A 27,941-nucleotide genomic window follows, 5' to 3' on the forward strand; every position below is an offset into this window, starting at 1 on the left:
TTTTTTTTAGTTTGAGATGGAGTCTCGCTCTGTTCCTCAGGCTGGAGCAGTGGCGTGATCTCAGCTCACTGCAAGCTCCGCCTCCTGGGTTCATGCCATTCTCCTGCCTCAGCCTCCCAAGTAGCTGGGACTGCAGACACCTGCCACCATGCCCAGCTAATTTTTTGTATTTTTAGTAGAGATGGGGTTTCACCATGTTAGCCAGGATGGTCTGGATCTCCTGACCTCGTGATCCGCCTGCCTCAGCCTCCCAAAGTGCTGGTATTACAGGCGTGAGCCACCGTGCCCGGCCATGATTATATATTTTTAAAGGCTCACTTTGGCTGCTTGGTAAAGAACAGATTGTAGGTTTTCTTATTTCCTAAATGTTGCAGCTTGTACATTAGCAACAATCAAAACAAAGCTTATGATGAAAATTATCAGTGCACAAACACTCAAGCATACATATTTTACTACAAACTTAGTAGAGATCAAGGCATGAATGTACACCCTACCTGGATCTCAGGTATCTGTGGAATGCAAGATTTGGGTCTTAATGGCAAGAGCGTTGCCATTTGTGGAAAAGGGTCAATATCCTTCCTTGGTTTTGCTTGACGGAGGTGCCAGAATTTCAGTTCAGCACTAGCGTATTTTGTTGAGGGTGAATGAGTAACACAGAATCTTGGTGCCCTGTTTGTTGGAAAAATAAATGTAAGATTGAACTAAACAATAAGCCTCAAAAATGAAAAGCCTACAAAATACGTAATAGCTGTGCTCACAATTAACAGTCTTGCCATACTCCTTTTCTAATAACTTCTACTTCTTTCTCTACTGCCTAGCCTTGAAAAAATATTTTTCTATGATATGTCAGCTGCCTGCAATTCCATTCACTCACATAAAAAGGCAATATACATTGGGAAAACACCATAAGTAAAATTATGTTCAAATTATTAGCTGCTTGATAAGAAAACTAAAAATAAAAAAAATTCGCTGGGCATGGTGCCTATAACCCCAGCTACTCGGAAGGGTGAGGCAGGAGAATTGTTTGAACCCAGAAGGCGGAGGTTGTGGTGAGCCAAGATTGTGCCATTGCACTCCAGCCTGGGCAACAAGAGCGAAACTCCAAAAAAGAAAGGAAGGAAGGGAGGAAGGGAGGGAGGGAGGGAGGGAGGGAGGGAGGAAGGAAGGAAGGAAGGAAGGAAGGAAGGAAGGAAGGAAGGAAGGAAAGAAGGGAGAGAGGGAGGAAGGGAGGGAAAGAAATCTGTCTATNAGAAATCTGTCTATCCATAAAGGAATTTTAAAACACCTTACAGTTTCTAGTAAAATAAATAAGAAATGTACTTGGGATAATTTTAGGCACTTTGGCATTTATCTATAATAAAATTGGTAGAATAAAATTAACATTTAAAACATATAAACTTTTTTTTTTTTTTTTTTTTTTGACAGAGTCTTGCTCTGTCGCCCAGGCTGGAATGCAGTGGTGTGATGTCAGCTCACTGCAACCTCTGCCTCCTGGGTTCAAGCGATTCTGCTGCCTCAGCCTCCCAAGTAGCTGGGACTACAGACACTTGCCACCATGCCTGGCTAATTTTTGTATTTTTGGTAGAGACAGGGTTTCACCGTGTTAGCCAGGATGGTCTTGACCTGCAGACCTTGTGATCTGCCCGCCTTGGCCTCCCAAAGTGCTGGGATTACAGGCGTGAGCCACCGTGCCCGGCCTATAAACATTTTTATAATGCTTAAGTATGCTACTAAAGTAGGTTATAATGCATATTATTTATTTTCAAGCTTTAAATTTGAAGGTAAGAATTAATTTTATAATAATTTATATAAATCAAAGACCAACATTACTGCCAGAAACTTACGGAAAACAGTGTCTGGCACAATATTAAGGCCACACTTAATTGGATAGATATCATGGTATTCAGTATGTGGGCTAACACTTTATTGGATATAGGGTTAACTCCAGCTGTAAGAGCCTGCTGGTAATTGCTTCTTGGACCAGGTCTTCCCCTTAATGCCACAGCCCAAAAACTAATTCTTATTCCATATTTCAAGGCCTGGTAGAAAATTACTTCCCTTTAAAATAGGAAGAATGACTATGCATGATGGCTCATACCTATAATCACAGTATTTGGGGAAGCCACGGTGGGAGGATTGCTTGAGGCCAGGAGTTCAAGACCAGCCTAGGCAACATGCCAAGCTTGTCTCTACAGAAAAAATTTTTAAATTAGCTGAGCATGGTGGCATGTTCCTGTAAGTCCTATCTACTTGGGAAGCTGAGGTAAGAGGATCACTTGAGCTCAGGAGTTCTAGGCTGCAATGAGCCATGACCATGCCACTGCACTCCTGCCTGACTGACAAAGTAAAACTCTGTCTCTAAAAAAATTTCAAAATTTTAAAATAAAGTAAAATAGGAAGAAGATGGATATCTCTCCCGATATGAACACAGATTGGAAGTGAAAGAGAATCCAATGTCCATAATTAGTGTAGGATCAGAAGGCATTCTGTATAGATCTCTGTGGTCATTCTATACTATATTTCGGAACCTTTACTTGCAGACTTGGAAATATTCAAAATTACATATTTGCATGTCAACCAGTAAGGGGGCATATCTGTAGACTTTTATCAAATAAATCATACATGGGATGGCTGGCAGAACTCCTCACGGCCCATGGTGATGGTGGCTGTGGGGTAAGGCTCCTCCACCTTTGGAAAGGGGAGGGAACAGTGGGAAGCACTACAAGTTATGCTTTGAGTGTCAGCTCAGCCACAGTACAATAGTACACCAGGTAGATTTCTAAGGTGCTTGACTCTAGTCCCTGACTCCTGGATGGCAACTCTGGACCCACCTAGGGCCTGCGGGAACTTGCCACCCTGAAGGGAAGGACACAAGCCTGGCTGGCTTTGCCACCTGCTAATTGTAGAACCCAGGGCTTTGAGCAAACATACACAGTAACCAGGGAGTGGTTACAGTAGGGCTTGGGCAAGACCCAGTGCTATGCGAGCTTCAGATCTGACCCAGCACAGTCACAGTGGTGGTTGCCACACTCCACTCCCAGCTTTAGGTGGCTCAGAACAGAGAGAGAGATTCTGCTTGGGAGAAAGTAAGGGAAGAGAACAAGAGTCTCCACTTGGGGTCCAGAGGATTCTCCCGGATATTGTCCGAGACCATCCAGGAGGTACCTCTATGAGTTTGCAAGAACAACAGCATTACTAAGCTTAGTGTGCCCCCTAAAGCAGATACAGCTTATATCACAATATCCAAGTCCTTTCAAATATCTGGAAAGCCTTCCCAAGAAGGATGGGTACAAACAAGCCCAGGTAGTGAAGACTACAATATCTACCTGATACGGTTTGCCTCTGTGTCCCTACCCAAATCTCACCCTGAATTATAATAATTCCCACATATCATTGGAGGGATCTGATGGGAGGTAACTGAATCATGGGGGCAGGTCTTTCCTGTGCTGTTCTCCTGATAGTGAATAAGTCTCACAAGATCTGACGGTTTTATAAATGGGAGTTCCCCTGCACAAATTGTTTTGCCTGCTGCCAAGTAAGATATCCCTTTGCTCTTCCTTTGTTTTCTACCATGATTGTGAGGCCTCCCCAGCCATGTGGAACCATGAGTCCATTAAACCTTTTTGCTTTATATATTACCCAGTCTCGGGTATGTCTTTATTAGCAGCATGAGAATGAACTAATACAGTAAACTGGTACCAGTAGAGTGGGGTCTGCTGTAAAGATACTGAAAATGTGGAAGCAACTTTGGAACTGTGTAACAGGCAGAGGTTGGAACAATTTGGAGGGCTCAGAAGAAGACAAGAAGATGTAGCAAAGTTTGGAACTTCCTAGAGACTTGTTGAATGGCATTGACCAAAATGGTGATAGTGATATGGACAATAAAGTCCAGGTTGAGGTGGTCTCAGATGGAGATGAGGAATTTGTTGGGAAATGGAGCAAAAGTGACTCTTGCTATGTTTTAGCAAAGAGACTGGTGGCATTTTGCCCCTGCCCCAGAGACCTGTGGAACTTTGAACTTGAGAGAGATGATTTAGGGTATCCAGAGAAAAAAATTTCTAAGCAGCGAAGCATTCAAGGGGAAGCACAGCATAGAAGTTTCGAAAATTTACAGCCTGTCGATGCAATAGAAAAGAAAACCCATTTTCTGGGGAGAAATTCAAGCTGGCTGCAGAAATTTGCATAAGTAATGATAAGCCAAATGTTAATCATCAAGACAATGGGGAAAATGTCTCCAGGGCATGTCAGATACCTTCACAGCAGCCCCTCCCACCATAGGCCTGGAGGCCTAGGGGAAAAAAAATGTTTCTGTGGGCTGGGACCCAGGGCCTCTGCTTTGTGCAGCCTAGAGACTTCATGCCCTGTGTTCCAGCTGCTCCAGTGTGGCTAAAAGGGGTCAAGGCACAGCTTGGGCCATGGCTTCAGAGGGTGCAAGTCCCTCTGAAGCCTTGGCAGCTTCCAAATGGTGTTGAACCTGCAGGTGCCCAGAGGTCAAGAATTGAGGTTTGGGAAACTCTGCCTAGATTTCAGAGTATGTATGGAAATGGCTGGATGTCCAGACAGAATTTTGCTGTAGGGGCGGGGCCCTCATGGAGAACCTCTGCTAGAGCAGTGTGGAAGGGAAATGTGGTGTTGGAGCCCCCACACAGAGTCCCCACTGGGGCACTGCCTAGTGGAGCTGTGAGAAGAAGGCCACCATCCTCCAGACCCCAGAATGGTAGATCCACCAACAGCTTGCACTGTGTGCCTGGAAAAGATGCAGACGCTCAATGCCAGACCATGAAGGCAGCGGGAGGGAGGCTGTACACCGCAAAGCCACAGAGGCAGAGCTGCCCAAGACCATGGGAACCCACCTCTCACGTCAGCATGACCTGAACGTGAGACATAGAATCAAAGAAGATCATCTCAGAGCTTTAAGATTTGGCTGTCCTGCTGGATTTTGGACTTGCATGGGGTCTGTAGCCCTTTCGTTTTGGCCAATTTCTCCCAGTTAGAATGGGTGTATTTACACCAATCCTGTACCCCCATTGTATCTAGGAAGTAACTGACTTGCTTTTGATTTTACAGGCTCATAGGCAGAAGGGACTTGCCTTGTCTCAGATGAGACTTTGGACTGTGGACTTTTGAGTTAATGCAAAATGAGTTAAGACTTTGGGGACTGTTAGGAAGGCATGATTGTGTTTTGAAATGTGAAAGGAACATTAGATTTGGGATGGCCAGGGGCAGAATTATATGATTTGGCTTTGTTTCCCCACCCAAATCTCACCTTGAATTGTAATAATTCCTATGTGTCATGGGAGGAACCCAGTGGGAGGTAATGGAATCATGGGGGTGGGTCTTTCCCATGCTGGTCTTGTGGTAGTGAATAAGTCTCATGATATCTGATTTTTATAAATAGGAGTTCCCCTGCACAAGCTCTCTTGCCTGCAGCCACGTAAGACACCCCTTTGCTCTTCCTTTGTCTTCCGCCATGATTGTGAGGCCTCCCCAGTTATGTGGATCTGTGAGTCCAATAAACCTCTTTCCTTTACATATTACTGAGTCTCAGGCATGTCTTTATTAGTAACAAGAGAATGGACTAACTCTTCAATGCCCAGACACTGAAGAACATCCGCTAGCTCAACATCATTCAGGAAAAAACAACCTCACCAAATGAATGAAATAAGGCAACAGGGACCAATTCTGGAAAAACAGAGATATGTGACCTTTCAGACAGAAGATTCCAAATAGCTGTGTTAAGAAAATTCAAAGAAATTCAAGATAACACAGAGAAGAAATTCAAGATTCTATCAGATAAATTTAACAAAGAGATTAAAATTGTTAAACAGAATCAAGCAGCAATTCTGGAGCTCAAAAATGCAATTGGGATTCTGAAGAATGCATCAGAGTCTTAACAGTATAATTGATTAAGAAGAAATAATCAGTGAGCTTGAAGACAGGTTATTTGAAAATACATAGCCAGAGGAGACAAAAAAAAAAAAAAAAAAAAAAAAGCAACAATAAAGCATGCCTTAACAGCCTCAAAAGGGCAAATCTAAGAGTTATTGGCCTTAAAGAGGAGGTAGAAAAGACATAAGGGTAGAAAGTTTATTCAAAGGGATAATAACAGAGAACTTCTCAAACCTAGAGAAAGATATCAATATCCAAATGTAAGAAGGCTATAGAACACCAAGCAGATTTAACCCAAAGACGACTACCTCAAGGCATTTAATACTCAAACTCCCAAAGGTCAAAGATAAAGAAAGGAACCCAAAAGCAGAAAGAAAAATAAACAATATACAATGGAGTTCTAATACATCCAGCAGGTGACTTTTCAAAAGAAACGTTACAGGTCAGGAGAGAGTGGCATGACATATTAAAATAATGGCAAAACCACAATAACATTTGCACCAACCTAATATTTAAAGTGCTGAAGGAAAATCCTTTTACCCTAGCATAGTATATCCAACAAAAATATCCTTCAAATATGAAGGAGAAATAAAGACTTTCCCAGACAAACAAAAGCTGAGGGATTTCATCAACACAAGTCCTGTCCTACAAGAATGCTAAAGAGAGTATTTCAATCAGAAAGAAAAGAACGTTAATAAGCAATAAGTAATCACCTGAAGGTATAAAACACACAGGTAATAGTAAATAAACAGAAAAACACAGAATATTATAACACTGTAACAGTGATGCATAAACTACTTTTATCCTAAGTAGAAAGACTAAACAATGAACCAATCAAAATTAAGAACTACAACAACTTTTCAAGACATAGACAGTACAATAAGATATAAACAGAAACAACAAAACATTTAAAAGTAGGGGGACAAAGTTAAAGCATAGAATTTTTATTAGTTTTCTTTTTGCTACGTATGTTTATGCAATGTTAAGTTCTTATCAGGTTAAAATAATGGGTTATAAGATAGTATTTGCCAGCCTCATGGTAATCTCAAACCAAAAAACATACAATGGATACACAAGAAATAAAAAGCAAGAAACTAAATCATATTGACAGAGAAAATCACATTCACTAAAGGGAGACAGAAAGGAAGGAAAGAAAGAATAAAACACCACAAAACAACCAGAAAACAACAAAATGGCAGAATTCCTTACTTATCAATAATGACATTGATGTAAATGGGCTAAACTCTCCAATCAAAAGACACAGTGGCTGAATGGATGAAAAAACGAGGCCCACTGATATGGTGCCTACAAAAAACACACTTCACCTACAAAGACACATACAAACTAAAAATAAAGGGATGGAAAAACATGTTCCATGTCAATGGAAACAAAAAAAAAAAAATAAAAGCAGGAGTAGCTATATTTATATCAGACAAAACAGATTTCAAGACAAAAACTGTAAGAAGAGACAAAGAAGATTACTATATAATGATAAAGGGGTCAATTCAGTAAGAGGATATAACAATTTTAAATATATATGTACCAAATACTGCAGCACTCTGATATAAAAAGGAAATATTATTAGAATGAAAAAGAGAGATAGGCCCCAATGCAGTAATAGCTGGAGACTTCAACCCCCCACTTTCAGCATTGGACAGATCTTCCAGAGAGAAAAATAACAAAGAAATTGTATCAAAGTCAATGTCCTCATTGTGATATTGTACTATAGTTATGCAAGATGTTACCACTGGGGGAAAATATATGGAAGATACACAGTATCTGTTTGTATTATTATTTTTTTATTTTTCTTTATTTTAAAAAATGGTTTTAATAAAATAGAGGGCATACTACATTGCCCAGGATGGTCTCAAATTCCTGGCCTTAAGCAATCCTCCTGCCTCAGTCTCCCAAAGTGCTGAGATTACAGGCACAAGCCATCATGCTCAGCCTTCTTTGACTGTAAGTCTACAGTTATCTTAAAATAAAAAGTCTAGTGCAGATAAGTGACACAATCAGATCGATCACAGTCACATGGTACAATTCATTGATCTTCAAATGGTATATATTTTTTTCCACTATGCCCATTCTCTTTCCCTTGCTTCAAGTCCCTCAAGTTCCCAGGTAAAACATTACCTCCCCTCTATATCCTGTGCATTTATCACACTTTCTTTAGTTTTACTAATATCATATGTATATTCTTCCCATCATACTATGACCACAAGGATTTGATCATGTTTCACCCTTGTATTCTTAGCATAGCACTTAGCCTATAGTAATACTCAAAAAAAGCTTATTAAGATGATAATAGCAACTCTAGCTACATGTATACACACACACACACACACACACACACAAATTTTATGAAATACCAATCATCAAAATGTCAGGTGTAGAAGAATGTGTTCCAAGCTGACAGCCAAATCAGGAACATACCCCTATTCACAACTGCCACAAAAAGCATACCTAGGAATATAGCAATATAGCTAGGAATACCTAGGAATATAACTAAGTAGGGAGGTGAAAATTTTCTACAAGGAGAACTACAAAACATTGCTCAAAGAAATCGGAGGCGACACAAACAAATGGAAAAACATTCCATACTCATGAATAAGAAGAATCAATATAATTAAAATGGCTATACTGCCCAAAGCAATTTATAGATTCAATGCAATTCTTATTAGACTACCATTGAGATTCTTCACAGAACTAAACAAAAGTACTTTAAAATTCATATGGAACCAAAAAGAGCCTAAATAGCCAAGGCAATCCTAAGCAAAAAGAGCAAAGCTGGAGCCATCACACTACCCAACTTCAAGCTATACTACAGGTCTATGGTAACCACAACAGCATGGTACTGGTACAATAACAGATACATAGACCAATGGAACAATAGAGAATGCAGGAATAAGACCACACACCTACAACTATCTGATCTTTGAAAAACCTGACAAAAACAAGCAATGGGGAAAGAATTCCCTATTCAATAAATGGAGCTAGGATAACTGGCTAGCCATATGCAGAAGACTGAAACCGGACCCCTTCCTTATGCCATACACAAAAATTAACTCTAGATGGATTAAAGACTTAAATGTAAAACTCAAAACTATAAAAACCATGGAAGATAACCAAGGCAATACCATTCAGGAAACAGGCACAGGCAAAGATATCATGACAAAGATGCCAAAAGCAACTGCAACCAAAGCAAAAATTGACAAATGGGATTTATCTAAACTAAAGAGCTTCTGCACAGCAAAGAAAACTATCAACAAAGTAAACAGACAACCTATGGAATGGGAGAAAATTTTTGCAAACTATGCATCAAACGAAGATCTAATATCCAGCATTTATAAGGAACTTAAATTCACACACACACACACACACAAAACCATTAAAAAGTAGGTAAAGGACATGAACACTTTCAAAAGAAGACATACATGTGGCCAACAATCATATGAAAAGAAGTTCAACACCACTGATCAAAACCACACTGAGATACCATCTCAAGCCAGTCAGAATGGCTATTAGTAAAAAGTCAAAAAAAAAATAACAGAGGCTGGTGAGGTTGTGGGGACAAAGGAAGGCTTATACACTGTTGGTGGGAGTGTAAATTAATTTGATCACTGTGGAAGACGGTGTGGCAATTCCTCAAAGACCTAACAATAGAAATACCATTTGATACAGCAATCCCATTACTTGGTATATACCCAAAGGAATATAAATCATGCTGTTATAGAGACACATGCACGTGTATGTTCATTGCAGCACTATTCACAATAGTGAAGATATGGAATCAACCTAATTGCCCATCAGTGATAGACTGGATAAAGAAAATGTGGTACATATATACCATGGAATACTATGCAGCCATAAGAAAGAACAAGTTCACGTCCTTTGCAGGGATATGGATGCAACTGGAGGCCATTCTCCTCAGCTAACTAACACAGGAACAGATAACCAAATACATCACATTCCCACTTATAAGTAGGAACTAAATGATGAGAACACATGGATACACAGAGGGGAACAACACGCACTGAGGCCTATCAGAGGGTGGAGGATAGAAAGGAGGAAGAGGATCAGGAAAAATAACTAAGGGATATAAGGCTTAACACCTGGATGATGAAATAATCCTACAACAAACCCCTAATGACACAAGTTTACCTATGTAATAAACCTACACATGGAGCCCTGTACTTAAAATAGAAGTTAAAAGTAAATAAATAAATAAAATGCAAATTCTGTTGAAAAAAAAAAAGAATATGATCACCAAAGTTAAAAGGCAACTTAAGTACTGTTCTACCTTATTATGGATTTAAAGTCATCCAAACATCCAAATTATCTAAAGGACAAGTAACTTAAAGAATGCCAAAGATATAATAGTCTTGTCATTTTAGGTTTCCATAAGTCATATATCCATAAGAAAAAAAGGTGTAACTCACAACTGGCCTAAGAAAAGTAAAAGTAACTGATTCATGTTTTCTTACCAATACAGAAGTAAAGGTTTTAAAACTTCAGGCTGAATATTTCTTAAATGCTCTTCATTCCACTGTGATCCATCTAACAGTTTAAATTTTGATAAGATTTCTGCAGAAAGGTAGTAATCTCCATTGCTCACTAGATAGCATTTTTTCATCTTCTCAAGATGTCTGAAAAAAAACACGTTTCCACATATACACACACACATTGGTAGAATATTCAACTACCAAAATGTTTTCACTTCTGAAATGTTTCAGACAAGTAATGAACTATCTCAAAACCAACAATGAGTGTCAGAGGTACCCAAAATTTTTGTGGAGGTAAAAATACTTCTCACAGTTATGGAAATGGGAAGGGTATTTGTGACAAGCTGAATAAATGACCTTGCAAAGATGTCTATGTTCTAATCTCTAGAACTTGTGACTAAGTTACCTTACATGTCAAAGGAAACTCTGCAGATGTGCTTAAGTTAAAGACTTTAAAGAGATCTCCTGTATTACCTAGATTGTCCCATGGTAATCACAAAGATCCTTCTAAGAGAGAGACAAGAAGGTCAACATCACAGAGAAAAATGTGAGGATAGAGCAGAGGTCAGAAAGAAGATGCTGTGCTGCTAGCTTTGAAGATGGAGAAAAAGCCCATGAACCAAGGCCTTCATTAGATGGAAAAAATAAGGAATTTGTTTACCCCTAGAACCTTCTGACTTCCAGAACTGTCTGAGAATAAATAAAACTCTGTTGCTTTAAGTCACTAAGTTTGTGGTGATTTGTTACAGCAACAGTGGGAACTACAGTGCTGATCCTGAAAAACCTATGTAGGCTACTTGCATGTAACTACCCTGACATATGTTCAAAAGTGGTAATGATCAATCAGGTCATGCTTCATAATCAACCATTTAGTGACCTCTGCTCTTATAGCTATATACAACAATGAGCTTTGTGATCTGAACGTCATTAAAATAAGTGGAATAACCCAGTGACTAGTACATACTCAGTCAAACCCTTAAAGGAAATTGCAATCTACTATAGTTGATCTGCTTCAGAGCAGATCAGGAGACTAAAGACAAGTTAAAGACTTTCCTAAAACAGGGTTCTCTTTTCTTCAACTTACAGTAATCTAAAACATATAGAGCTGACCAAACAAAGACCTGAGCCCCATCAGACCTCCAAGAAGTTTTCTAGCAGAGAGACTCATCCAGATACCCAGCTACCTGGCATCTAACCAAAGATTATGGAATTTGTTAACCAAGCAGGTTACTAGGGAGAGTAGGTGTCTATTTTATGCTAGTGTGGTATATAACTGATAAATTATTTTATTCTATAAAAATTATATATCACTTTAATGTTATAAAAATGAAAATAGAATAATTAATTTGAAAGTAGTTCTAGAATGTATGGGCAGAAACATTATGCAAACCCCAATAACTGTTATCATTAGTATCTGAAAACTATGAAATCAGAAAACTAGTGTGATCAATATTACTATTATAATAAAATAAGTTTTATTATTATTCATTCCTCCAAGAGTAAAAAATTACATTTTTAAAAATTTACTTTGGGCTTTCTCCCTGTGCTAAATAACCCAAATTAATATTCATAATTTGTTTTAAAACTATTGAAAATAAAAAAAATAGAATTACCTTTGATGTCTTCCATGGTCCTTAAGAACTTTTAACCTCTCAATATCCATCCATAGCCACCAATATCTCTCTCCCAATGTACCTTTTATAAATTTCTTAAATCTTTCAAACTCCTTTCTATTGCCAATGTCATAAGTCCTATGAGAAATACACCAGTCGGCCCTGCTCTCTGGTCCAGCGCTCTCATTCTTTGAACTTAAACTTGTTTGTTCTATCTCTTCTGACCTCTCCTTTGTAGTTTGAACTAATTCACTTAAAAAATTCTTGCCACGAATAGACTCAAAACAATCATCAAACGACACTTTTGTTATATTGTTGAAGTTTATATAGTCTGGGGTTTCTCCAACTGGCTTTCCAACAATTTGCTGAATTGCTCCTCTCAAAATAAAGTATACATAGGAGCTTAAAAATTCTTCACATGTTGAGAAATGCATTGTCAGGCTTTCACCAACATCCTGTTTCTTTTCAAGGTATACTCTCAGAAGAGCTTGAGAAGGAGTGTCTTGTAGAGATACAGACACCTCGTCTTCTTCTTCTTCTCCTTCTTCTTCTTCAAATTCAGAAATCAGTTTGGTGGTTTTAAATGGGTCCTTTTTTGTCCTAGGGTGAACTCCATCATCAAAGATAAAATTCTCTGTATTAAGTCATAAAAGGCTATTAGATTAGATATGAATACAAACCTTTCTTATTATTAAATAGATGCTATAGAGCCAGAACATCAAACGGGTTTATCATAGATAGTGACTGCATGGACCAGTGTCTTAAGAAGGATTCTGGACCAGTCACGGTGGCTCATGCCTGTCATCCCAGTACTTTGAGAGGCCGAGGTGGGCAGATCACTTGAGGTCAGGAGTTCCAGACCAACCTGGCCAACATGGTGAAACCTCGTCTCCACTAAAAATACAAAAATTAGCCAGGCATGGTGGCACAGTAATCCCAGCTACTCAGGAGGCTGAGGCACAAGAATCGCTTGAACCCAGGAGATAGAGATTGCAGTGAGCTGGGAGCACACCACTGCACTCCAGCCTGGGCGATAGAGAAAGACTCTGTCTCAAAAAAAAAAAAAAAAAAAAAAAAAAAAAAAAAAAAAAAAAAAAAAAAAAAAAAAAAAAAAAAAAAAAAAAAAAAAAAAAAAAAAAGAGAAAGAAAAAGAAAAAAAAAGAAAGAACAAAAAAGAAACAAAAACGAAAATAAAGAAGGATCCTGAGGCTACGTTTGGAACCAGTAGAAAAAAAATGCCAGTGGGAATTAACCTTGTCTTCCCTGGATTTGGAAGAAAAGAATGGTGGCAGATGGACTAAATATCTGACATCCCTAACACACAGAAGATATTCGAAAATACATTATGTACTTTTAAAATGTAATATTCCAGACTGATATATAAATGTCAATATATAAGTGCCAAATCTATTAAGGAATTAGAATATGTATACTAAATGATTATATGTGCTTTGATACTTCATGCTGTATGATAAAAGAAAATTCACTACCATAGATTGAGACCATATATGAACAGACCAGAACTGGAGACAATAATAGCAAGTTTTAAAATTCACCATTTCATTAAAAGATTCAATTACTGGCCGGGCGCGGTGGCTCAAGCCTGTAATCCCAGCACTTTGGGAGGCCGAGGTGGGCGGATCACAAGGTCAGGAGATCGAGACCATCCTGGCTAACACGGTGAAACCCCGTCTTTACTAAAAAATACAAAAAATTAGCCGGGCGAGGTGGCGGGCGCCTGTAGTCCCAGCTACTCGGGAGGCTGAGGCAGGAGAATGGCGTGAACCCGGGAGGCGGAGCTTGCAGTGACCTGAGATCTGGCCACTGCACTCCAGCCTGGGCGACAGAGTGAGACTCCGTCTAAAAAAAAAAAGAAAAAAAAAAGAAAAAAAAGATTCAATTACTATCAAACTTACAGTTTATCATTAAAGTTACAAAATGGCACGAGATACAAAATGGCACGAGATACTCACGAAGGTTTACAAAAGGATTATTTGTATGCTTTTTCTAAAGATATAGTATTTAGCTCCTATTTTCTCTTTCAAAAATCAGTGACATGTCTGATGTTAGTGCTTTATTTCACATAGTAAATCTACCCCTTGAATTGCCACAGATCAGCTAACTGTTGTCATCCATGCCCCATTCTCAATGACCATTTTCTCAGTTACCACAGTTCAAATCTCAATGAACTGGAAACATTTCATTACAATTTCTGTTGCTAATAAATTCCCCAATATTGAGAGATTAGACTTTGTGAGAGGATGCTGGACGTACACTCAATCCCATGGAACTGAAGGGAGGATGTCACAGAGAGCGAAGCAGGCATTCCAGCTCACCATCTCCTGCCATCCTTCTCTTCCTGTATACTATTTTTATCTCTAATTATCTACTTCAATATTTTAGGAAAACAACAAGAAGCCTATGAATCCAACTATTTTCAATTGGGGAGATTATTTTCTTCTTTACCTAGACTCAGGTTCAATTCTAGGGAATCCAGATTTAACTTCCCCAGAGTCTGCGTATATTTCTTAAAGAGATTAGTTAGGAACTGTAAGTGAATTCCTGAGTTCTTCTCCTGAGTCATCACACCTAAGTTTTTTTCTCTAATAACTCCCATTTCTGGAAGATTCCTTTTATTTTTATGAAAAGTCAGTATAGCCACAAAGCTCCCCACAGTAGAAATTTATCTGCTTTTAAGGTGAAAATAATCTGAACTTAAAACAGAAGGGAAACTCAATTCCCATCAATAACTATTTTTTTTTTTAGGAAGAGAAAAATGTTGTATCCACTTTATTGCAAAGACTTAACAAGAATTTGTAAACTATGATAAGAAATAATGACACTAATTGACTGCATATTAGGTACCAGGCATTTTCTATACATTTAGTATATATCATTATTCTAATCTTACAGATGAGAAAAGGTAAGGCTCCAAAAAGTGGAAAAACTCATCAAACATCACACAGCGAATAAATATCAGAGTTGCATTCTAAACCCATCTCCTTTTCACTATACAAAGTTGTCTCTCAAAAAACACAGGAAGTGGAGTGAAGCAAAGGGTATGTGGATAATTTTTTCTCCCCAACCACTAAGTACTGCACTGTAAAATTAGAACAAACAAACAAAACTTAAAGAGAAGTTCTAAAGTCATTCTTGTCCTTTTCTGCTTACCAGAAACAGATGAAATAGCTGGTGATTTAAGTTTGTTGTAGGGTACACAACAGGGTAACGAAAAGGTTGATACTGTTTGCTGACTTTGTTTTGCTAATGCAAACCAATCTTTTGTTTGAGCATAGGAAGCCTAGGAAGAAGGGAGCATATTAGTTTAACATATGATTAGCAGTATTGCTCTGATCACAAACCTGGAAAAATCATTATAATAATATTCAACTTGCACAGTACAATATGTAAAGTGAAAATTATCTCATGAAGGAAAATAAAATTATACTCAAAAAATTCATTAGCTAAGAGGAATCGGAAGGAAATTTCAATCCAGATTTTTTTTTTTGTATTTGATAACCAAAGGAAAATATGTGTCCAATACTTATAAATTCTCCACTCTCACTCTCAGGCTATTGTTGACCAAAGGCATGAAACCCTACTTCCTGGATTCACTATAAATTCATGCTATCTGACTTCAACTTGGCAGTCATCAGACCCATCAATCCTTTTGCTAGCTGCTCCCCTTTACAACCTTCCCAATTACTTCAGGTCCCCTATTCTGTCTCACCTGGCTCAGTGTTTTTAGCAACTGCTCCCCCAGTATGACAGAGACACTATTCTTAGTGCCACTGGAACCTCTCCAAACTCAGCTGCCCCTTTGCATTAGACTCAGTTTTCACAGGTTTGCTTAGATTGAATGCTTTTTGCACACTGATTCCTAACTCTATCTGTCCCTAACTGCAGCATTCCATTTTTCCTCTCCTTTGTGTACCCCTGAACTAGCCAATTCAATTCTGAAGTTGATCCTTAGCTTCTAGAACCCCAGCCCTAAGAAGCTCCTATCCTAGCCTTCCTGGGAAGATTCCTCTGCCTGCCTCTCTCTGTAATGTCTTATTTTATTTTTACTAGAGAATCCAAGTTATTCAATCAGAACAGAGAAGGGAGTGTTCAGCATTCCTCTCATTTCTCATTTATCCAACTGAATCAGCTGGTTGGTCAGCACTTAGCCTAAGAAACACTTGGAGAATAGGTACCACAAATGGAAGAAAAATTACTCCCTATCTATTATGCAGAATTAACATGGCAAGTCAAGCCACATAAGAAGACCAAAGCAAGACAGAGAAATAAGAGGTGGCAGCTATGCAGTCACCATCCCTCTTAGAGGTGAGGTTTCCCAGGTGCTAAAAGCTTTCAAAGACTAACTCACTTTTGTTCCCTTTTCCCTTTAAAATCAAGTTATTTATTAGTAATTATATGTTCATCTAACATATAATTATATGTTTACCTAACATATAATTATCGAGTGACTACTTTATCCTAAGCAATAGCCTAAGCAGGAGGCCAAAATAATTAAGAAACGTTCAAGGAATTGAGAGAGACCAACATACAAGGTCCTTGCTATTTCAACTGCAACAAAAGAATGAGGGAGTAGAACACAGGAGAGAAAGAAGTCATCAGTCAGACTTTAACATCTTTAACATAATTATTCCACTTTATATATTTTTTGGGGGGGGAGGTGGAGACAGAGTCTCATTCTGTCACCCAGGCTGGAGTTCAATGGTGTAATCTCAGCTCACTGCAACCTCTGCCTCCCAGGTTCAAACAATTCTCCCATCTCAGCCTCCCGAGTAGCTGGGATTACAGGCACCCACCACCATGCCTGGCTAATTTTTGTATTTTTAGTAGAGATGAGGTTTCACCATGTTGGTCAGGCTGGTCTGGAACTCCTGACCTCATGATCCGCTCACCTCAGCCTCCCAAAGTGTTGGGATTACAGGCGTGAGCCACCGCACCTGGCCTATACTTTTAAGAGATGGGTCAGTTGTTTTTTAGATGGTATAACTTAAGGCTCAAAGAAATATTACCAATTATCATGAAGATTAATCCCTATGTATAGTCATGACATAAATAATGTAAACATCCAAGAACTCTGAATCTGCAAAATTCAAAGGCGATTGAAAAATGGTAATATATAGTTAAAGTGGCTGTGTGGTGGCTCATGTCTATAATCCTAGCACTTTGGAAGGCTGAGGTTGGAGGATTGCTTGAACCCAGGAGTTCAAGACCAATCTGGGCAACATAGACCCTGTCTCTACAAATATTTTTTTAAAAATTAGCCAGAAATGGTGATGTACTCTTGTAGTCCAACCTGGGAGGCTGAGGTGGGAGAATTGCTTGAGCCAGGGAGGTTGAAGCTGCAATGAGCCATGATTGCATCTTTCCACTCCAGCCTGGGCAACACAGTGAGACCCTGTCTCAAAAAAAATTGTATATATATATATATATATATAGTGTTAAAGTTTACTTAAGTGAATACAAATGAGTTTTTTCATCTCAGAAAATAGCAAAAGTAAACTAGTTTGGATTTTAACTCCCTTATATTTAATTAAATTCACATATAGCAAATCAGAACTTATTCCCCTAGATTGATTCTTCCCTTTACATGTTTATTGACCTTGAGTACATATTTTTTAGGACATTTCCAACATTTCTATAGTATATAAATTAAGGGAAAAAATATGGCCAGGCATAGTGGCTCACGCCTGTAATACCAACTCTTTGGTAGGCTGAGGTGGATGAATTGCTGGAGCTTAGCAGTTCAAGACCAGCCTCGGCAACATGGCAAAACCCTGTCTCTACAAAAAATACACAAAAATTAGCAGGGCGTGGTGGCATATGCCTGTAGTCCCAGCTACTTGTGGGTGCTGAGGCAGAAGGATCCCTTGAACCTTGGGAAGTCAAGGCTGCAGTGAGCTGAGATTGTACCACTGCACTCCAGCATGGGTGACAAAGTGAGACTCTGTCTCAAAAAAAAAAAAAAGGAAAGAAAGAAAAAAATACTTAAAATCAGTATAAGAGAGAAGAAAAATGTGCCTTAAATACACCACTGGCATTATTCAGTGGAAATAATGGAACTGGCATAACTGTAAATGTTTTTGACAAATACTGCTGATAGAAATGCTGAACTACAAAATTAATAGGAGATACACAAGAAAAAAAAGTTCAAGTAAATTTAGCCTATCTATTCCAACACAGAAGGCAAAGAGGCTTCCTCTTGTATGATAATTTTGATCAATTGAAAGTGCCTTATTTGCAAGTAAGCCTTAAGGTTTCGGAAAAAAAAAAAAAAAAAAAAAAAAAAGGAAGTGCCTACCCAGAATACTGTGTTGTAAAGAATCTGGAGCCAAATCCTAGCTCAACAGAAAAATTTCCACAATTGATTAACAAAGTCTGTCATAGGGAGTAGCAGCACAAGGGCTACATATTTGCCATTCCTAATTTTGTATAGAATTGTGTATTAGAATTATAGTTCCAGATATAAGATCTAATAATTAGAGGCCAAAGACCAAACAACAGTTCTTACTACATTATGACTCTCCAAAAGGATACTTGATTCTAGGTTAAATCTCTTCAAATGCTCTCATACACCCTCACATTTCTCTAATCATGGATGACAAATTTATTTGATAACAACCTTACAATAACACATTTTACTACTAAGGAATAACCTAGAGAAAAGGAAGGAAAAGACTCAATTTATCTTTTTGTACAAAAGTAATAGAATTCAAATCATAGCAATTTTGGAATGAACAATGAAACCATGGATATAATTCAAGTTACTCTTGCTTCCCAAGTGACACTGCATGTTCTTCAACCTTGCCTTTGTCTCTTCAGACACATGAGGATAATATTTCTAACTACATTTCAAATTAAAGAGAGCAGAGCAAATTAGTTAGCATAAATCTATAAGAATTATTGCTAAATCTGCTTTACATGTATTTGAAATCATTTTTTCTGTTCAGGTAATACAAATGCCTTAAAATGAGAAGTTACAGCCAGATGTGGTAGCTTACGCCTGTAATCCCAGCACTTGGGGAGGTAGAGGTGAGTGGATTCCTTGAGTCCAAGAGTTCAAGACCAGCCTGAGCTACATGGTAAAACCCCATCTCTACAAAAAATGCAAAAAAAAAGTTAGCTGGTTGTGGTGGTGCATGCCTGTAGTCCCAGCTACTCAGGAGGCTGAGATGGGAGGATCACCTGAGCCTGGGAGGTGGAGGCTGCAGTGAGCCATGATCATGCCACTGCACTCCAGCCTGAGTGACAGAGTGCGATCCTGTCTCAAAAAAATATATGTATAAAATAAAAAATAAATCAGAAGTTTTAATGAAGCGCTAAGTCATGAAAAAATACTCATACTTTTACCTCACCAAGTGATACATAGAACTTTTTCATAATTACAAGATTATCTTCTTCAGTGGCAGGAGGTGGTAGACTGGGTGGTTTTTTCACGATCCAGGGAGAAAAATTTGATCGTACTGTGAAATTCATGCCGGACTTGCTCCATCTTACTTGTGAGACCAATTTGGCTAACCTGCATTTTAGGAATCATACAAATTTAAAACAAGTTTCAAATATAGCAGAATTCAGGGAAAAACCTAAAATTTTATTTTATGTATTCAAGCCAATCTCCTCTCCTCACTTAATGATGATTTTCTTTGGCTCTGCTAAAATTAATAGCTTATTCATAAAACCACTAATTAGTTAAGAATTATTCATTTTAACTGATTTTGATTTAAAAATGTTTGTTCAGAGGTCAAATTTTAGGTTCTTACATGTTAAAAGTCAGGGAACATAAAGGAAAACTTGGTTCTGGACTATGGCGTTCTATGTTTTTCGTGTCACACTAGTTTTCATTGTTAAACATCCTGCACCTAAATACCATTATCACCAATAGATAATTTTTAAAATATGACTGGTTGGAGAGGCTCACGCCTGTAATCCCAGGTTTTAGGAGGCCAAGGCAGGAGGCTCTCTTGAAGCCAGGAGTTCAAGACCAGCCTGGGCAATACAGCAAGACCCTGACTCTACAAAGAATTTAAAAGATTTGCCACACATGATGGCACACAGCTGTAGTCCTAGCTAATTGGGAGGCTAATACATATGTATTTAAAAATACATATATTGATGGGACTATAGTACCTGTATTCAAAGTAGCAATCACTTTCCAGAAATGCTGGAAGTCTTTCTTTTTTGATCCACTTAATACCTTCTTCACGACTGAGACACTATGAGAAGAAAAGAAAAGAAAAGGAAAAGAAGGTCAAAGAAAATCACTTTTAGGAGATGATTAACGCTTAATCATGAGAGCAATAATGACCTCCAGCTGTCAGCAGGAGCTCTACCCCTAGGTCTTCTATTTCCACTAGAGAGATCAATAAACCTGAGCCACGAATGTGACGCACTTCTTGCCTCTGGTACGTTTTTAATTCTCTTAACAATTCTATATCAAATATATAATGCCTCAATTTTTACAGATTAACAAATCGAATCCAGAGAAGTAAAGTAACTTGTTGAAGGAGGGAGAATGAGGAAAAAAAAAAGCCAATGAATCTCAGTATTTTCAGTCATAAAATGGGTTAAAAATAATCACAAACAGAAAAAGAACCACCAAGAAAACTTGGTAAGGCCACCAAGGTCACTGCAGGCCCCTTGTTCATCAAGTTTAAAAAAATGTTTTAACTGTTTAACATCTCCAGGCACTCTCTTACAGATAAAAAAAGTTAATAATGATAGTAGAGTGTTACAAATGCCACAGTGTAGGCTTCTGTGGGAGACCACAGAGACATTTAACTCAGGAGAGGTTTCCCATAGAACTCGCACTTCACTCTTTGACCCGAAGCAAGGCTAGCTAGGTTGAGCAGGGAAGCAAAAGAGGAGACAAACCACAAGTGTGGCAGTATTAGGTCACAGGATGAGATCTTTTAAGGGATGGAGAGAGAAAGGTTGGAGAAGTAGGCAGGGTCATGACTGCAAATAGCGTTTTAAATAACATTAAGGAGTATAGATTTTATCTTGAGGTTGTGAGAGCAATACAGAATTACTGAAGGGTTACTGTTGTTCATCCTAAAATACTTACTGTTGATTCTACTTTTTCTTGTATTCACTTTTTCCAGAATTCTAAATAATATCAGTACCTTAGACACAAAGCATGTTACTAATAAATAAAACAATCTCAGTGAGGTAAATGTGTTTGCATTTATGTGGCTTCCATGGACAATCTAAGGTGATAGTTTTGCTATGATATTGCATAAGAGTTAACACATAGACCATTACTAACTCTAGTGAGGAAACTGAATGTCCCTATAGTAGTGTTGCTGACATCTAATGTGCTGATGCTCATGAGGGTGATGTGTGCTCATCATTGCTGATACGTGCAGAAGTCTTTAGGCATTCAGGATTGGAACATCAAATAGTTTTCTTCTATTCAGCAAAAAAACCACATTCATTTGCCTTCACCAAACACTATCTTCTGCATAATGAAAGAATAGAAGAAAACCATGCACCTAATCAGCAGTACCTTGTTGACAGTCTCACTGCTTATCAGTGAGATCTGAAGGACATTTGGATCTTAGAAAGACTCTGCATAGGCTACACACTGACAACCATGCAGGACTTCTGAACTCCCATTAGCGCTACATTCAATGTATCACAGAAAGATACCAAACTACATATAAAGATCCACATGAACCCTTAAAGAATTCTATAAGGTTGTCAAAGTAGTCAGTTCATTCAAAACCAATTTGCTGAATATTCAGCTAGTAAACAGTTTACCTATAATCCATCCTCTTTTGAGTGTTTTTGTACCTATTTGACCTAAAATAAAATGAATAAAAAAGTTTTAAAAGAATAAAATCAAAATTGAAGAAAAGTCTTTAGCCAAGCTGAAAACAAAACTCTTCGTGGTTTTAAAAAGTAACTAAATATAAAGACAAAAAACATACAAGACAATCCTGATCAACCATAAAATAACTTAACAAATACTTATAAGAAACACAAAAAGAATCTAAGGTTAAATTATTTAAACCTTAAAAAAATTTCTGTAAGTTGGTTAAGAAACAGAAAGGGATGACCAGAATGTTAAAGGAAGATGACTTTAGGTAAATCAATACAGAACTATTTCCAAATAGCCATACGCAAGCTGTTTAAAGTGCCTACAGAATTGGATTAATAAAAAATTATATTTAGATGTACAAGGCAAACAAATAAAGCATGGCTATCAGCCAGTAGATCTTATTGGTTAGATTTATTGAGGTATAAATTACATACAGTGAAATCCACCCTTTTTAATACAGTTCTGCAAGTTTTGACAAATGCATATAATCATGTAACCAGGACTACAATCAAGACACAGAAAAGTTCCAACACTCTCCAAATTTCCTCATGCCACTTTGTAGTCAGCAACTCCCTCCAACCCTAGGCTCTGACAACCACTGATCTGTTCCACAGTTTTGCCTTTTCCAGAATGTCATATAAATGGAATCAATATAGTATGTACTTTCGATTCTAGTGTCTTTCATTCAGCATAAAGCATTTAAGATGTATCTATGTTCTTTCATGTATAAATCATTCTTTTTTGTTGCTAAGTAATATTCCACTGTATGTACATACTACAGTTTCTTTATCCATTCACCAGTTAAAGTAATCTGGAAAACTTCCAGCTTTTGTGATCATGAATAAAGCTAACTGTAGACATTTACATGCAGGTTTTTCTGTGAGTATAACTTTTCATTTCTTTTGGGTAATACTCAGGGGTAGGATAGATAGGCAGTGATATGGTATGGATATTTGCCTCCTCCAAATCTCGTACTGAATGTGATCCCCAATGCTGGAGGTAGGGCCTCATGGGAGAGATGTCGTGGTCATGGGAGCGAATCCCTCATGAATGTCTTGGTGTCCTCCCCATGGTAATAAGTGAGTTCTCACTTTGTTAGTTCACATGAGACGTGGTTGTTTAAAGAGACTGATGCCTCCTCAATCCCTCCCTTGCTACCTCTCTTGCCATGTGATATGGAACTCTTTGTCTTCCACCATGAGTGGGAGCTTCCTGAGGCCCTCACCAGAAGCAGATGCTAGTGCCATGCTTCTTATACAGTCTGCAGAACCATGAGCCAAATAAACCTCTTTCTTTATAAATTGCCCAATTTTGAATATTCCTTTATAGCAACACAAATGGACTATAGGTGGTATGGTATATGTTTAACTTGGAAAGACGTGCCAAAATGTTTTCCAAAATGGAATTCTCACCAATGAGAATGGACTTTTGAGTTGCTTCCACTTTTTGGCTATTATGAATGATGCTGCTATGAACATTTGTATATAAGTTTTTGTGTGAACATATGTATTCAATACTCTTGAGTATATACCTAGAAGTGGCATTTCTGGGTAATTTGATAACTCTTGGGCTAAGCTCTAAAGAACTGCCTAATATTTTCCAAAGTAGCTGTACCTTCTTACAATTGCACCAGCAGTGTATGAAGGTTCTAATCACTTCAAATCCTCACAAACATTTGTTATTATTTGCCTTTTTTAAAATCATAGTCATACTGTTGGGTGTGAAGTAGTGTCCCATTGTGATTTTGATTCCATTTCCCTTATGACTAATGATGTTGAAAATCTTTTCATGTGCTTATTGTTTATCTTATTTGGAGAAATGTCTATTCTAAACCTTTTGCACATTTTAAATTGGGTTATTTGTCTTTTATTTTGAGTTCTAAGAGTTATTTTATAGTTTAGATACACATCTTTATAAAATATATGATTTGCAAATATTTGCTCTCATTCTGTGGGTTGTCTTTTTACTTTCTTGGTAGTGTCCTTTAGAGCATGAAAGTTTTGATTTATCTTTTTTTCCTTGTGCATTTGATGTTATATCTAACAAAACCAATGCATAATCCAAGGTTATAAAGATTTACACCTGTATTATCTTCTTAAATCGAATTATCTTTTTTGCATTGTTGGATTTAATTTGCTTATTTTTTGAGGATTTTTGTGGTCTGTGTTCATGAGTGATGTTAAGTTGTAAGTTTTTCTTTTCCTTCAAATTCCTTCATTTAGTTTTGGCATCAGTGTAATGCTCATCTCACAAAATGAATTAAAATTGATTTCTTTTGTTTTTTGTATAAGTTTTAAAATTTAAGGTTACTTCACTTCTAAGTGTTTGATAGAATTAAACAGTGAAGTCATCTGGGCCTGGAGTTGTCTTTGTGGAAAGACTTTAAACTGTGAATCCAACTTCTGTAATAGATGTAGGACTACTCAGATTATCTATATCCCCTTCAGTGACCATCGATAATTTGTGTCTTTTAAGAAATATGTGGGCCAGGTGCAGTGGTTCATGCCTGTAATCCCAGCACTTTGGGAGGCCGAGGTAGGTGGATCACTTGAGGCCAGGAGTTCAAGAGCAGCCTGGCCAACATGGCGAAACCCCATCTCTACTAAAAATAGAAAAATTATCTGTGCATATTGGCATATGCCTATAATCCCAGCTACCTGGAAGGCTGAGGCAGGACAATCGCTTGAACCTGGGAGGCAGAGATTGCCATGAGCTGAGATCATCCCACTGCACTCTAGCCTGGGCATCAGAATGAGACCCTGTCTCAAAGAAAAAAAAAAAAAAAAAAAAGCCTATTTCATTTAAATGTCATGAGCTTATAGACATAAAATTGTTTGCAAATTCTCTCTTTTTTTTTTTAACTGTCTGTAAAATTTGTAATGACATCCCCTCTTTCATTTCTGATATTGGGCATGTATATCTTCTCTCTCTTTTGCTTCAGCATTCTGGCTAAAAGTTTACCAATTTCGTTGATTTTTTCAAAAAACAAGGCTTTATTTTCATTGATTTTTCTCTCTTGTTTTTCTGTTTTCAATTTCATTGATTCTGTTCTTTATTTCTTTACTTTTGGTTTAATTTTAACTTAATTTTTCTAGTTTCTCATAGTGAAAAGTAGATCGTAGATTTATTTAGTCTTCTCTATTACAAGCACTTAATGGTACAAATTTCCCTGTAAAGACTAATTTAGTTGCATCCCACAAATTTTGATATGTTATGCTTTAGTTTTTATTCAATTCAACATAATTTTTAATTCCCCTTGGGACTTAGTCTTTGACCTATTAATTATTTAGGAGTATGTTATGCAATTAAGTATTTAAGGATTTTGTTACCGATTTATAGTTTAATTCTGAAGTGGTCTGAGAACACAGTTGGCAAGATTTCAAATCTTTTAAGTTTGCTGAAATTTATTTTATGGCCCAAAATATGGTCTATTTTGGTAAATATTCCCAGTGCACTAGAGAAAAAAATGTTGTGGGATAAACATCCACTGTTGTGGGATAAAGTGCTCTGTAAAGATCAATTAGATTTACTTGGTTGTTAGTGTTTTTCAGAACTTCCATCTCCTTACTGATTTTCTATCTTTTCTATCAGTTACTGAGAGTAGTGCTTTAGTCTCCAACTATAACTATAAATTTATCTATTTCTTCTTTCAGTTCTATCAGCTCTTGCATCATGTATTCTGAACCTCTGTTGTTAGATGCATACATATTGTGAGTTGTTAAGCTTTCTTGGTGAATTGACCCTCCCCTCCTTTATCATTATGTAATGTTCCTCTTTATCCATGGTAAGATTCCTTGTTCTGAGGGCTGCTTTGCCAGATATCAATATAGTCACTCCAGCTTTCCTTTAATTCATAATTGTATGGTATACCTTTTACTATCCTTTTCACTTCTAAACTATTTATGTCTTATTTTTAAGGTTAGTTTCTTGTAGACAGCAAATAATCACAATTTTTAAAAAAATCATCCCTGACTCTGGCTTTTACTTGGGGTGCTTAGGCCATTAAATTTCATGTAATTATTGGTGTATATTATTATTATCATTATTTTTAGAGATGAGGCCTCACTCTGTCACCCAGGCTGGAGTGCAGTGGCACCATCATAGCTTACTGCAGCCTCAAACTCCTGGGCTCAAGTGATCCTCCTGCCTCAGCCTCCCAAGGCTCTGGAATCAAAGGAATGACACATCATGACAACTCAATATGATTAATTATATTATTAATCATATATATTAATTATATTATTAAGGTGATATTAATTATTGATGTGGTTTAAAATCACTACTACCATTTTCCTAGTTGTTTTATTCTTTATGTGTCCCCTATATCCTTTGCTTGTTTTTTCCTCATTTTCTGTCTGCTTTTCATTTAGTACTTTTCAATTCCTTTGATCTCCACTACTGTTTTATTTTTATTTATTTTTAGTATATTTTTGAGACAGGGTCTCACTCTGTTGTCTAGACTGGAATGCAGTGGTGTGATCACAGCTCACTGCAGCCTTAACCTCCCAAGCTCAGGTGATCCTCCTACCTCAGCCTCCCGGGTAGCTGGGACTACAGGTACATGCCACCATGCCTGGCTGATTTTTGTATTTTTTGTAGAGATAGGGTTTTGCCATGTTGCCCAGGCTGGTCTCTAATTGCTGAGCTCAGGCAATCCACCTGTGTTGGCTTCCCAAAGTGCTGGGATTATAGCTGTGAGCCATCGCAGCTAGCCTGTTTTCATTACTCATGCCTCTTTTTAAAAACTTCTAAATTGCTGCCCTAGTTTTATAATAGACATGCTTAATCAGTCTAGCTTCAAATATATCAAATAAGATCATCCAAATCTTTCTGAGAAACTTGTGTCAAAGCACATAACTCAAGAAGCTACTAAATAGCTTTTAACAATAAATAAATAGGTCATAAAGACCTCCATACAATGAAAAATTTCTATTCACTGAAGGAAGTGAATAAAACAATAAATATTGTCCCACCTAGTAAAAAATTTTTAAACTAACTTTTGATGACAGTTAAAGATAGAAATTATTTCCATTCAGTAACAGAAGAATTGAAGAACTTTCAGGCTAGAGTAAATCTATGTCTTAAATGTTAGACATACTTCAGCCTATTTATACTAGACATTTTGAATCACTGTGAAATAGTATTGTTAAACATTCATTATTATTTTCATTTCATCCATGCAAGAAACCTAAGTAGTAGGTAGTAAAGGCCTCATTTGACAGATGATGAAAATCAGACTCATCAAAGTGACTTGTACACAGAGTCAGTAAGCAGAGGAGCCAATATTAGAACGCAGGTTTTCTGACCTCATGCTAGGGAGACACAATCTAGAAGCTGAAAATGAAATTTCAGGCCAGGGAGGTCAGAGCCACACAGTGCAACTTGAGGGTCAGAAGTCTCAATTCCCAACTGCCTTGAGAGGATTGGTTCAAAACCCAAATGAAATACATTGCCTATATATCCACATTTTCCACCATGCATCAAAATTATAAAGGATACTTATATTTACAAGACTCAAAACTAATCTAATATTCAAATATTCAAGGTAAATTACATGAATCTTCTCAAATTGATAAGTGAACATCAACAAAACTGCTAAACTGGCCATTGGATTTGAAAAGTGCTTAACAAATACTATGTGTACGTACAACACAGGTTAATAAATGTAGCCACACTTCAAAAAGGGAAGCCTAAGGAAACTCATATTGATTTCACCAAATGCTTTATCTATCTAACAAGATAAAACAGTATACTTTCTTACCATAATATTGTAGTTGACATTAATGGTCTCATTTTCATCGGAGTCATTCATTTGAACAGGTTTAACCTCATTCTTTCCTTTCCTTACAACATCATAAATGGGATTTCGAGGTTGCTGGTTTTGTAGAATTTTTTTCAGTTGTTTTTCCAGAAGTTGTGGAGCATCATTAACTACTTCAAAAACTCCATAATCTGCATTAAATCTAATTGCCTCCGAAAAGGTCTGCAATATAAAGTTGTGGAAATTAAAACATTTTTTAAACCTGTAAACTCACGGTCTCTAAGAAGACTTGTGGTTTACATACATGCATGCATACCTCAGAGTTTTGTGTTTTTAATCAT

The 27,941-nt window shown here is 37.4% G+C and overlaps 1 protein-coding gene across 2 annotated transcripts in view; it reads right to left on the minus strand.

The window, feature by feature from the left end:
- Window positions 1–27,744, minus strand: part of RGS22 (regulator of G protein signaling 22) — a 140,390-nt gene extending 112,646 nt beyond the window's left edge. Inside the window, exons 1-7 of one of the 2 annotated variants that reach the window (XM_017883365.1) lie at window positions 27,601–27,744; window positions 20,147–20,232; window positions 19,370–19,538; window positions 15,176–15,305; window positions 12,005–12,638; window positions 10,374–10,535; window positions 495–669 (exon numbers count right to left, since the gene is read on the minus strand). In XM_017883365.1, coding sequence (XP_017738854.1) covers window positions 495–669; window positions 10,374–10,535; window positions 12,005–12,638; window positions 15,176–15,305; window positions 19,370–19,538; window positions 20,147–20,232; window positions 27,601–27,651 — 1,407 coding nt within the window. In that variant the 5' untranslated portion in view covers window positions 27,652–27,744. The remainder of the gene's footprint in view (window positions 1–494; window positions 670–10,373; window positions 10,536–12,004; window positions 12,639–15,175; window positions 15,306–19,369; window positions 19,539–20,146; window positions 20,233–27,600) is intronic. The other variant, XM_017883366.1, reaches the window with a different exon arrangement.
- Between the last annotated feature and the right edge of the window lie 197 nt (window positions 27,745–27,941).

This window comes from Rhinopithecus bieti, unplaced genomic scaffold, assembly GCF_001698545.2.
Source record: "Rhinopithecus bieti isolate Rb0 unplaced genomic scaffold, ASM169854v2 scaffold_14225, whole genome shotgun sequence".
Lineage (NCBI taxonomy): Eukaryota > Metazoa > Chordata > Mammalia > Primates > Cercopithecidae > Rhinopithecus > Rhinopithecus bieti.